The sequence below is a fragment of the Pristiophorus japonicus genome, chromosome 1, assembly GCF_044704955.1.
Source record: "Pristiophorus japonicus isolate sPriJap1 chromosome 1, sPriJap1.hap1, whole genome shotgun sequence".
In the NCBI taxonomy this organism is placed as follows: Eukaryota; Metazoa; Chordata; class Chondrichthyes; family Pristiophoridae; genus Pristiophorus; species Pristiophorus japonicus.
Window position 1 is genome coordinate 68,789,665 of NC_091977.1, and position 13,637 is coordinate 68,803,301.

The 13,637-nt window shown below is 44.0% G+C and overlaps 1 protein-coding gene across 7 annotated transcripts in view; it reads left to right on the forward strand.

Moving 5' to 3' along the window:
* xpa (xeroderma pigmentosum, complementation group A) overlaps window positions 1-13,637 on the forward strand; it is a 49,607-nt gene that overhangs the window by 24,237 nt on the left and 11,733 nt on the right. For all 7 annotated transcript variants that reach the window (XM_070880749.1, XM_070880739.1, XM_070880785.1 and 4 more), the window contains 2 exons: window positions 2,201-2,306; window positions 3,704-3,869. In XM_070880749.1, coding sequence (XP_070736850.1) covers window positions 2,201-2,306; window positions 3,704-3,869 — 272 coding nt within the window. The remainder of the gene's footprint in view (window positions 1-2,200; window positions 2,307-3,703; window positions 3,870-13,637) is intronic.

Here is a 13,637-nt window from a genome sequence, read left to right on the forward strand (position 1 = left end):
ACATAATACACGGTAATATCTCTGTACACGAGTGATTATTACATTCTCGGGCCACGTGCCACCAACTCGTGCAGCCTCACGAGACTTGTTGCCCTTGTACTGACCAGGGTCTACGCTAAATACTGGAAATCACAGGAAAACAAACAGCCTGCACTCTGATACATGCAGGATAACACACATTCGCACTTGGGTATATTATTATCGAGTACCTGTATCTTGTACAAGCAGATAGATTTTGTTATCCAGTGATTGTGGTTAGCAAGCATCAGATTGCAAGTGAAAGATTTATTGAGGCATTTAACACTATGTACCGATAATGGGAATCACTGCACTTGACTTTTAGAGCTCAATCACTGATTTGATATTGGAGTTGGGATTTGCAAAATCGTGTGTGCCATTTCCCCTGCTTGGCCCTTGTTCTCTACTAGTTTTAAATCTAAAGATGTTGTGAAACTGACTGCAGTCGGTAAGCTGTTGCCTCTTCGGTTACAGAACCATCTTTATAACGTGGTCACCAATTACTATGTGAACCCTCCACGGCAGTCAGTTTCTGACTAATCTATATCAATATGATCTCGTTAGGTTGCTTTGTTACCTTTCTCTATTTGTAAATGTGTTTTTCTCCCATGAGACCGTTTAATTTGATTCATCCTTCTGGGGATTGGTGGGCAACCTCCTGGGAGTGTTCCAGTCTCTGCTGGGCCGCTGGGGGAGGGGGTTACAGCTGCAGGCTGAAATTTAATTCTGGATATGACAAGGCAACTGTGATACAGTACTTGAACGCGTCAAACACAACAAAGTAGATGGTGTTGAGTAGCTGGAAACCGGTCAATGGTTGTCCTAAATTTTTTTTTTTAAATACATCAATTCTGTTGTGAAATATGCAGTCTGGGTTTGGCTTTGATTTCACTTCACTCCTGTATGTACTCGTTTTAGGAGACCATATCTGTTTGGGGTTAAATGTTGGGAGGGTTTGCCTTGTACATGTCCTCACGCTTCCTAGCGAAACAATTTCTCCAAAAACGGTGGACCAAGCAGCAGTATTCCTATTGGCCGTTGTCCTGTCCTTCCAATAATGCCATGCCAACTTTCCCTCATGATGTCAGTTCAGGCTCCTGCTGCTGATTTAAACACAGACAGCCCAGCGGGATAGAATACAGGGAGCAAAGATTTAAAATCTGCTGTGGGAACAGGGACTGGAATCAGGACTGAAGTCTGACTAGTGTCCATTTAAATATCACGATGCAGCAGGAGTGGAGCACAGAAATAGTTGACCTCATTTCAGCCACCTCACTGCGAAGTACAGAGGGTAAAATGACATGAAGGTGAGACTATTGGTGGAGAGACACTTCGGTGTTGTTTTCCACTCTATATGGTCATTTCTGCAGCTCAATGGTGCAGCCAGTTACAGTACATCCAAGATATGCGACAGTTGTAGAAATCCAGCCTCTTCCCCTGTGATTCTTCATGAGCTGACATTCTGATATCAGTGGGTCCAAATAGCCTCCCAGGAGGAAGGAACGTTCAGACAGTGTCGCATTTTGGGTCTCAGACATCACCTTGCAGTTAGCAGGGCTATAAAATACCCATCATCATAGGTGGTCCTTCGTATCGAGCATGACTTGCTTCCACGCCTTAAAAGGGATGAGTTCACAGGTGTTTCAATATTCCAGGTCCTGAACTACATGTTGAAGGGTGGAAGATGCCTGTGCGTGGATTTTTTTAACGTGTGGTGGCCGTTGCACACCAGCCACCACACGGGCTTGGTCCAGTGGCAAGGATTAACCAAGATGACTGGAGACCAGCTCTGCTGCACAGACCTAATGCACGCACACATCGCCCCTGGGTCCTCGCCTCTCCTGGGCCCTGATCCCGTCGCTCCACGATCTCTCGCCACTCCTGATGTACCTGCCTGTGCTCCAATCAGCGACCTGAATTTTGGTGAAATCCAATCCAGTCTCCCTCTTCACCGCTGTTGTTCTCCTGCACCAGCACGCGCTGTACCTTGAAGTGGTATGCTCCACGCTGCTCCTCCTTTAAGGCCCCGACCTACTGCTGATGGTCCTCGCAGGTCGGGGCTGTTGCGCTGAATGCCGGTGCAGGTAACCGTTTCAGAACATGCCATTGTACTACTTTTTTTCTCTCTCTCATATTCTAGAGATGTTGTCCCTTATTCAAAACATGCTATCTATATCCACAGGACCTGTTATGGAATTCGATTACTTATTGTGTGAAGAATGTGGTAAAGAATTCATGGACTCCTTTCTCAGTAGTCACTTTGATCTACCTGTCTGTGATACCTGCAGGTATTGTCAGTTATTTCGTCCATAGACATTTAAGACTGATGTGTGAATAAAACTGGCACTGACCTCCAGCAACTGTCTCAAAATTAGTGAAAGAAACTGATTACTGTATGCAGGAATTGAACGACTGAGTTTGATGGGCTGGGAATCTGTGGGAATACGCATTCACAGATAATATGAAATTGGAAAGGCTGGCATGTTGGAATGCTGGGAGGGGAGGAAAGTAGGAATACTTAGGTGAGGGTATCCGAGGGATGCCTGAGGAGCTATTCTTCAGAAGGAGTCACCACCTTTGAGGGTTATGGGGAGAAAATGAGCTGGGAAATTTGAGAAGGATCACATGGCACCCAGCTGTGTAACTATAGCAATTCCAAAAACACACTAGTTATCAGCCTGTTACTAACTACAATGAATTATTTTGCCGGGTACACTCCAGAAATATGAATTTTATTCATTCTTGGGCTGTGGGCGTTGCTGGCAAGACCAGCATTTATTACCCATCCTAGTTCCAAGGTGATGGGCCACCTTGTTGAACTGCCGATAGCGGTTTGATACAACTGAGTTTCTTGCTAGGCCATTTCAGAGGGCAGTTAAGAATAAACCATGTCAGTGTGGGACTGGAGTCACACAGGCCAGACTGGCTAAGGACAGCAGATTTCCTTCCCTTAAGGACATTAGTGTACCAGTTTGGTTATTAGACAATCCAACAGTTTCATGGTCACTTTTACTGATGCAACTTTTAAAAATTTTCAGATTTTTGAAAAAAGCTGAATTAAAATGTTTAAATTGCCATGGTGGGATTTGACCTTTTGTTCTGAATTATTAGTCCAGCAACATAACCACTACGTGACTAGTGGTACAGCTGATGGGAAAAACTCGCTACCACAAGGAGTAGTTGAAATGAATAGCATAGAAGTACTTAAAGGGAAGTTAGATAAATACATAAGGGAGAAAGGAATTAAAGGTTATGCTGATAGGGTTAGATGAAGTGGGTTGTGTGGAGCATAAACACTGACTTGGACCAGTTGCTGTTTGTGTTGTACATTTTGTGTAGAAAATAAATGCATTGCTGACTGGTAAACAGAATAATGTAAATCTTATGTGGCTGTTGTAGAAGTGTTTTTTGCTGCCTAATGTACAACATTTAAAGAGAAAAACTTGTATCTGATTAAGTACCACTTGTATTCATAGCTTTCTATCGCTGAGGCATCAGTGAGTAGATTAGTGAATATTCAGGTAACACGTGTGCATGCTAACAAGGTGCAAAATGATGGGCAAATGACCAGTCTTACTGATTCTTCCTGTGGCCTAGGTCTTACCAGTTACATAGGGATACTGTCTACAGATTCCCCATCCGCAGTGGAAACCCCCCAGTAACCAGTTTCCTGTTTTAATTGCAGAGATAATGAAGAGAAACACAAACTAATTACCCGAACAGATGCAAAGCAGGAATTTCTGCTTAAAGACTGTGACTTGGACATGAGAGAGCCTGTACTCAAGTATATTCTGAGGAAGAATCCACATCACACTCAATGGGGCGATATGAAACTTTACGTGAGGCTGCAGGTCAGTACATTGCAAAATGCAGTGCTCCGTTAAACAGCACAAGGTGCAAAGCATAGCTCCCAGATTTGGTGACTGAGGGGCACCAAACTGCTTGATCTCACGAGGGAACAAATTAGAAGGTTACACCCACTATATAAAAAGCAAGCTTGAGATCGGGCTGCATAAGCAGTGGTTAATCACAGCCATCATTTCAATATCTATTTAGACAAATGGACATAGAATGCTTTATGTAAGATTACTTGATTTGATAAAATAAATTCTAGGGTGGCTAGATATGGTCTGTTTTCTCAAAGGATTGAGCATGATTGTTTATGTTGTTTGGCTGATGACTGTCAAATGCAACAATCCATCAGATGCTCAGTCTGACAAGTGAAGACTGGATCAGGGTGACTAGGAATCCAGTCAGATTAGAACCTATTTACTGTTTCCAGCAGAACAATATTAACCAGTCATGCTAATTGCAGAGAAAGTAAGAGTAATAGTGCCAATAACTAGCGGTGGCAATGAGATATGGGCTACGCTGGCAAGGTTGGTATTTATTGCCAATCCCAAGTTTCCTTTGAGAAGGTGGTGTTGAGCCGCCATCTTGAACCACTGCAGTCAGTGTGGTAAAGACACTTCCACAATGCTGTTTGGTATGGATTCTGGGATTTTGACCCAGTGATACATGTCCAAGCCAGAATTGTGTGTAACTTGGAGGTGATGGTGTTCCCATGCACCTGCTGCCCTGCTAGGTGGTGGTCACTGGTTTGGGAGGTGCTGCAGATAGTAACCACTGCAGCCATGGTACACCAATTGTTGGCTGTGATCAAGCACTGCTTTGTCCTGGATGGTGTTGAGCTTTTTGTGTTGCTGCTGCAGCTGCCCTCCTCCAGGCAAGTGTAGAGTCTGCTTCTAACAGTCACGTTCATGGGAAGGCTATTTGCATGCCATACGCAATGGCTGCCATAACGTGGTAGCAAGAGAGCAGTTAAAACGTTTGCAGACATAAGCAGGATTCAAACAGTAATATTTTCAGTTGGCATTGGCTCCAAGTTGCATAATACATCAGAAAAGAGTAACAATCTTTGTTTGGTCAGATGTTTGTGATTAACGGGTTTCATGTATAAAATTACCTGTTCTTTATGTGGATATTTTAAGTGGTGGGACCTGAATTCCTACACACTCCTGACTTGTAGGTGATGGAGAGACTTTGGGGAATCAGGAGATAAGTCACTTGCTGTAGATTACCCAGCCTCTGACATGCTCTTGTTGCCACAGTATTTGTGGCTGTTACAGTTGTTTCTGGTCACTGGTGACTCCCAGGATGTTGATGATGGGGGGGCTCTGTTATGCTAATGCAATTGAATGTCAAGAGGAGGTAATTAGTCTCTCTTTTGGAGATGGCCTGGCACTCGTGTGGCGCAAATGTTATTTGCCACTTATCATCTCAAGCTTGGATGTATCCAGGTTTTGCTGCATGTTATCCAGGAAGGATAGAATAAAAGAAAAAGGAGGTAAAGTAGCATTACTGGTTAAGGAGGAGATTAATGCAATAGTTAGGAAAGACATTAGCTTGGATGATGTGGAATCTATATGGGTAGAGCTGCAGAACACTAAAGGGCAAAAATCGTTAGTGGGAGTTGTGTACAGACCTCCAAACAGTAGTAGTGATGTTGGGGAGGGCATCAAACAGGAAATTAGGAGTGCATGCAATAAAGGTGCAGCAGTTATAATGGGTGACTTTAATATGCACATAGATTGGGCTAGCCAAACTGGAAGCAATACAGTGGAGGAGGATTTCCTGGAGTGCATAAGGGATGGTTTTCTAGACCAATATGTCGAGGAACCAACTAGGGGGGAGGCCATCTTAGACTGGGTGTTGTGTAATGAAAGAGGATTAATTAGCAATCTCATTGTGCGAGGCCCCTTGGAGGAAGAGTGACCATAATATGGTGGAATTCTGCATTAGGATGGAGAATGAAACAGTTAATTCAGAGACCATGGTCCAGAACTTAAAGAAGGGTAACTTTGAAGGTATGAGGCATGAATTGGCTAAGATAGATTGGCTAATGATACTTAAGGGGTTGACTGTGGATGGGGAATGGCAGACATTTAGAGACCACATGGATGAATTACAATAATTGTACATTCCTGTCTGGCGTAAAAATAAAAAAGGGAAGGTGGCTCAACCGTGGCTATCTAGGGAAATCAGGGATAGTATTAAAGCCAAGGAAATGGCATACAAATTGGCCAGAAATAGCAGCGAACCTGGGGACTGGGAGAAATTTAGAACTCAGCAGAGGAGGACAAAGGGGTTTGATTAGGGCAGGGAAAATGGAGTACGAGAAGAAGCTTGCAGGGAACATTAAGGCGGATTGCAAAAGTTTCTATAGGTATGTAAAGAGAAAAAGGTTAGTAAAGACAAACGTAGGTCCCCTGCAGTCAGAATCAGGGGAAGTCATAACGGGGCACAAAGAAATGGCAGACCAATTGAACAAGTACTTTAGTTCAGTATTCACTAAGGAGGACACAAACAACCTTCCGGATATAAAAGTGGTCAGAGGGTCTAGTAAGGAGGAGGAACTGAGGGAAATCTTTATTAGTCGGGAAATTGTGTTGGGTAAATTGATGGGATTGAAGGCCGATAAATCCCCAGGGCCTGATGGACTGCATCCCAGAGTACTTAAGGAGGTGGCCTTGGAAATAGCGGATGCATTGACAGTCATTTTCCAACATTCCATTGACTTTGGATCAGTTCCTATCGAGTGGAGGGTAGCCAATGTAACCCCACTTTTTAAAAAAGGAGGGAGAGAGAAAGCAGGGAATTATAGACCGGTCAGCCTGACCTCAGTAGTGGGTAAAATGATGGAATCAATTATTAAGGATGTCATAGCAGCGCATTTGGAAAATGGTGACATGATAGGTCCAAGTCAGCATGGATTTGTGAAAGGGAGATCATGCTTGACAAATCTTCTGGAATTTTTTGAGGATGTTTCCAATAAAGTGGACAAAGGAGTACCAGTTGATGTGGTATATTTGGACTTTCAGAAGGCTTTCGACAAGGTCCCACACAGGAGATTAATGTGCAAAGTTAAAGCACATGGGATTGGGGGTAGTGTGCTGACGTGGATTGAGAACTGGTTGTCAGACAGGAAGCAAAGAGTAGGAGTAAATGGGGACTTTTCGGAATGGCAGGCAGTGACTAGTGGGGTACCGCAGGGTTCTGTGCTGGGGCCCCAGCTGTTTACATTGTACATTAATGATTTAGACGAGGGGATTAAATGTAGTATCTCCAAATTTGCGGATGACACTAAGTTGGGTGGCAGTGTGAGCTGCGAGGAGGATGCTATGAGGCTGCACAGTGACTTGGATAGGTTAGGTGAGTGGGCAAATGCGTGGCAGATGAAGTATAATGTGGATAAATGTGAGGTTATCCACTTTGGTGGTAAAAACAGAAAGACAGACTATTATCTGAATGGTGACAGATTAGGAAAAGGGAAGGTGCAACGAGACCTGGGTGTCATGGTACATCAGTCATTGAAGGTTGGCATGCAGGTACAGCAGGCGGTTAAGAAAGCAAATGGCATGTTGGCCTTCATAGCGAGGGGATTTGAGTACAGGGGCAGGGAGGTGTTGCTACAGTTGTACAGGGCCTTGGTGAGGCCACACCTGGAGTATTGTGTACAGTTTTGGTCTCCTAACTTGAGGAAGGACATTCTTGCTATTGAGGGAGTGCAGCGAAGATTCACCAGACTGATTCCCGGGATGGTGGGACTGACCTATCAAGAAAGACTGGATCAACTGGGCTTGTATTCACTGGAGTTCAGAAGAGTGAGAGGGGACCTCATAGAAACGTTTAAAATTCTGACGGGTTTGAACAGGTTGGATGCAGGAAGAATGTTCCCAATGTTGGGGAAGTCCAGAACCAGGGGTCACAGTCTAAGGATAAGGGGTAAGCCATTTAGGACCGAGATAAGGAGAAACTTCTTCACCCAGAGAGTGGTGAACCTGTGGAATTCTCTACCACAGAAAGTAGTTGAGGCCAATTCACTAAATATATTCAAAAGGGAGTTAGATGAAGTCCTTACCCCTTTTTCCCCAGAGTAGTATGGCGTGAAAGCAGGAAGGGGGTACTGAAGTTTCATGTTCAGCCATGAACTCATTGAATGGCGGTGCAGGCTAGAAGGGCTGAATGGCCTGCTCCTGCACCTATTTTCTATGTGAGCATAGACTGCATCCTTATCTGTGGGGGGGTGTTGAAGCAGCTGAAGAACTGCAGAGAAAAGTGTTCGTAGCTAGTGGTGGTAATTTCAGTTGCTGTGGCTAGTAACAGTGCAATGTTCCCTTTTATTTTTTGTTTGTACTGAGCGGGCCATGAACTCCTTTGAGCGCAACCTTTTCATCAATGAGCAAATTTTACAACAACTTTTACAATGACAACAGCAACCACTTAGAAGCATATAGCAATGCTATATTACCTCCCAACATCTTAAATCATGAAACAATCAGATAAGGGTCTATACAAGTTTAACATTACTTCTCTGCTTTCAATTCTATTCCTCTAGAAATGAACCAGTGCTTTATTTGCACTTTTAATGATTTGTGAATCCAAAGCTCTAGATCTCTCTGCACCTCTACTCCATTTAGACTCTTCTTTTCCAAGGAGTAGGTAGCCTCCTTATTCCTCCTACCAAAATGCACCACCTCACGTCTATATTGAAATTCATTTGTCATTTACATGCCCATTCTGCAAGTTTGTTTACCGTAGAATTAATTAATAGCTTTTAGTTTGTCATGTACAAACTTAAAAAAAAATAATAATTACTTGTCAGAAATGACTGGGATATAAATGAATTGAACTAATGAATTAACTTCACAAACGGCACTCAGTTACAGTTATGCATCGACAAACCATCCAGAAGTCCAGGTGAGCTGAAAGAGGCATGTCTATTCATGCAATTTGTATTAATTTTAAATGTTTCAATGTATTAGCCCATTCCTCATATCACTATAGCAGTGCCTGCAGGAGCAGCAGCTTTCCTATGGCACTGACATACTGAACATCCACACAAGTAATTACAATATTATTCACAATGCAACCAGACAACCAACAAATATAAAGTGCTGTAGTTCTTTAGTTCACAGGATTAAAATGAATTGAACAAAAACGGGTATCCGTATTTCCAACTTCAATCACTTCCATTAATAAACATAGAAAATAGGTGCAGGAGTAGGCCATTCGGCCCTTCGAGCCTGCACCACCTTCAATAAGATCATGGCTGATCATTCATCTCAGTATCCCTTTCCTGCTTTCTCTCCATACCCCTTGATCCCCTTAGCCGTAAGGGCCATATCTAACTCCCTCTTGAATATATCCAATGAACTGACATCAACAACTCTCTGCGCAGGGAATTCCACAGATTAACAACTATCTGAGTGAAGAAGTTTCTCCTCATCTCAGTCCTCAATGGCCTACCCCTTATCCTAAGACTATGTCCCTTGGTTCTGGACTTCCCCAACATCAGGAACATTCTTCCCGCATTCAACCTGTCCAGTCCCATCAGAATCTTATACGTTTCTATGAGATCCCTTCTCATCCTTCTAAACTCCAGTGAATAAAGGCCCAGTTGATCCAGTCTCTCCTCATATGACAGTCCAGCCAACCCTGGAATCAGTTTGGTGAACCTTCGCTGCACTCCCTCAACAAGAACGTCCTTCCTCAGATTAGGAGACCAAAACTGAACACAATATTCCAGGTGAGGCCTCGCTAAGGCCCTGTACAACTGCAGTACGACCTCCCTGCTCCTATACTCAAATCCCCTAGCGATGAAGCCCAACATACAATTTGCCGCCTTCACCGCCTGCTGTACCTGCATGCCATCTTTCAATGACTGATGAACCATGACACCGAGGTCTCGATGCACCTCCCCTTTTCCTAATCTGCTGCCATCCAGATAATATTCTGCCTTCGTGTTTTTGCCCCCAAAATGGATAACCTCACATTTATCCACATTATACTGCATCTGCCATGCATTTGCCCACTCGCCTAACCTGTCTAAGTCACCCTGCAGCCTCTTAGCATCCTCCTCACAGCTCACACCGCCACCCAGTTTAGTGTCATCTGCAGACTTGGAGCTATTACACTCAATTCCTTCTTCTAAATCGTTAATGTATCTTGTAAAGAGCTGGGGTCCCAGCACTGAGCCCTGCGGCACTCCACTAGTCACTGCCTGCCATTTTGAAAAGGACCCGTTTATCCCGACTCTCTGCTTCCTGTCTGCCAACCAGTTCTCTATCCACGTCAGTACATTACTCCCAATACCATGCGCTTTGATTTTGCACACCAATCTCCTGTGCGGGACCTTCTCAAAAGCCTTTTGAAAGTCCAAATACACCACATCCACTGGTTCTCCCTTGTCCACTCTGCTAGTTACATCCACAAAAAATTCCATTAGATTCGTCAAGCATGATTTCCCTTTCATAAATCCATGCTGACTTGGTCCGATCCTGTCGCTGCTTTCCAAATGTGTTGCTATTTCATCTTTAATATTGATTCCAACATTTTCCCCACTACTGATGTCTGGCTAACCGGTCTATAATTACCCGTTTTCTCTCTCCCTCCTTTTTTAAAAAGTGGTGTTAAAATAGCTACCCTCCAGTCCATAGGGACTGATACAGAGTCAATATACTGTTGGAAAATGATCACCAATGCACCAATTTCTAGGGCCACTTTGGTAAGTACTCTGGGATGCAGACTATCAGGCCCCGGGGATTTATCGGCCTTCAATCCCATCAATTTCCCTAACACAATTTCCTGAAAATAATAAGGATATCCTTCAGTACCTCCTTCTCACTAGACCTACTGTCTCCTAGTACAATCGGAAGGTTATTTGTGTCTTCCTTTGTGAAGACAGAACCAAAATATTTGTTCAATTGGTCTGCCATTTCTTTATTCCCCATTATAAATTCACCTGAATCTGACGGCAAGGGACCTACGTTTGTCTTCACTAATCTCTTTTTCTCCACATATTTATAGAAGCTTTTGCAGTCAGTTTTTATGTTCCCTGCAAGCTTCCTCTCGTACTCTATTTTCCCCCCTCTTAATTAAACCCTTAGTCTTCCTCTGTTGAATTCTAAATTTCTCCCAGTCCTCAGGTTTGTTGCTTTTTCTAGCCAAATTGTATGCCTCTTCCTTGGCTTTAACACTATCCTTAATTTCCCTTGTTAGCCATGGTTGAGCCACCTTACCCGTTTTATTTTTACTCCAGACAGGGATGTACAATTTCTAAAGTTCATCCATGCGATCTTTAAATGTTTGCCATTGCTTATCCACCGTCAACCCTTTAAGTATCCTTTGACAGTCTATTCTAGCCAATTCACTCCTCATACTGTCGAAGTTCAGGACCCTAGTTTCCAAATTAACTGTGTCACTCTCCATCTTAATAAGGAATTCTACCATATTATAGTCACTCTTCCCCAAGGGGCCTCGCACAACAAGATTGCTAATTAGTCCCTTCTCATTGCACATCACCCAGTCTAGAATGGCCAGCTCTCTAGTTGGTTCCTTGACATATTGGTCTAGAAAAATCATCCCTACTACACTCCAGGAAATCCTCCTCCACCGCATTGCTACCAGTATGGTTCGCCCAATCAATATGTAGATTAAAGTCGCCCATGGATAACTGCTGTACCTTTATTGCACACATCCCTTATTTCTTGTTTGATGCTGTCCCCAACCTCACTACTGCTGTTTGGTGGTCTGTACACAACTCCCACTAACGTTTTCTGCCCTTTGGAATTCCGCAGCTCCACCCATACCGATTCCACATCATCCAGGCTAATGTCCCTCCTTACTATTGCATTAATTTCCTCTTTAACCAGCAACGCCACCCCGCCTCCTTTTCCTTTCTGTCTATCCTTCCTAAATGTTGAATACCCCTGGATGTTGAGTTCCCAGCCTTGGTCACCCTGGAGCCATGTCTCCGTGATGCCAGTGACATCATACCCGTTAACTGCTATCTGCGCAGTTAATTCGTCCACCTTATTCTGAATACTCCTCGCATTGAGGCACCGAGCCTTCAGGCTTGTCTTTCTAACACACTTTGCTCCTTTAGAATTGTGGCCCTTTTTGTTTTTGCCTTGGGTTTCTCTGCCCTCCACTGTTACTATTCTCCTTTCTATCTTTTGCTTGACTCCATTTTATTTCCCTCTGTCTCCCTGCATAGGTTCCCACCCCACTGCCATATTAGTTTAACTCCTCCCCAACAGCACTCGCAAACACTCCCCCTAGGACATTGATTCCGGTCCTGCCCAGGTGCAGACCATCCGGTTTGCACTGGTCCCACCTCCCCCAGAACCAGTTCCAATGCCCCAGGAATTTGAATCCCTCCCTTCTGCACCACTGCTCAAGCCACGTATTCATCTGAGCTATCCTGCGATTCCTACTGTGACTAGCACGTGGCATTGGTAGCAATCCTGAGATTACTACCTTTTGAGGTCCTACTTTTTAAATTTAACTCCTAGCTCCTTAAATTCATCTCATCCCGTTTTTTTACCTATATGTACCATGACAACTGGCTGTTCACCCTCCCTTTTCAAAATGTCCTGCACCCGCTCCGAGACATTCTTGACCCTTGCACCAAGGAGGCAACATAGCATCCTTAGTCCCGGTTGCGGCCGCAGAAACGCCTATCTATTCCCCTTACAATTGAATCCCCTATCAGTATCGCTTTCCTGCCCTCCTGTGCAGCAGAGCCAGCCACGGTGCCGTGAACTTGGCTGCTGCTGCCCTCCCCTGATGAGTCATCCCCCTCAACAGTACTCAAAGCGGTGTATCTGTTTTGCAGGGGGACCCTGCACTACCTTCCTTGCACTGCTCTTCCTGTTGGTCTTCCATTCCCTATCTGGCTGTGGACCCTTTACCTGCGGTACGACCAACTCACTAAAGGTGCTATTCACGTAATTCCCAGCATCGTGCATGCTCCAAAGTGAATCCACCCGCAGCTCCAGTTCCGCAACGCGGACCGTCAGGAGCTGGAGGCGGATACACTTCCCGCATATGTAGTCGTCCGGCGTCCCTGACTTCCCACATAGTACAGGAAGGAGCATAACACGTGTCCGAGCTCTCCTGCCATGACTTAACCCTTAGATTAACTTAAATTGGCAACAACAATGCTAAAGGTTACTTACTGATATAGAAAAGAATACAAAAAACTACTCACCAATCACTTACCCTCTTGGCTGTGAAGTCACCTTTCTATTTCTGCTTCTATTTTGCCTTCTCTCCCTGCTGTAGCTGCACAAGCACGTCTCCATGAACTCCCGCCCCCAATGTAACGTCAGAAATGCAGCACTTATTCACAAGTGCAGAAAAATACACAATTTGCGTCACCGAATTTACAAACAAAAAGCTATGATTTAACATAAATAAAATTGATTTTTGGTTCTTCCAAAATCATATTTGAAACTTAGGAAGGGGGAAGAGAAGTGTTTTTCCACATTTTCTGAAAAGTTAATTAGAAATTTTTAAATTCTCATTGCAGCTTTGACCCAAGTTTTCCTTCTTCAACGCTGCCATTAAACATGCAACCAAAAAAAACCTAATTCCAAATGGAGCTCAAAAGTGATTAAATTTCCTAAGATGGAGGTGAGTGGGAATCAGTTTTGGAGAAGTTGCCTCTTTCTGCTGCCATTCCCTCTGTCTTTCACAGACTCTGAGGTACAAACGGGGGAGCAAATGTTTCCCCCTCACCTAACATGATTTAAATAACCCTGATAGATTCTTTC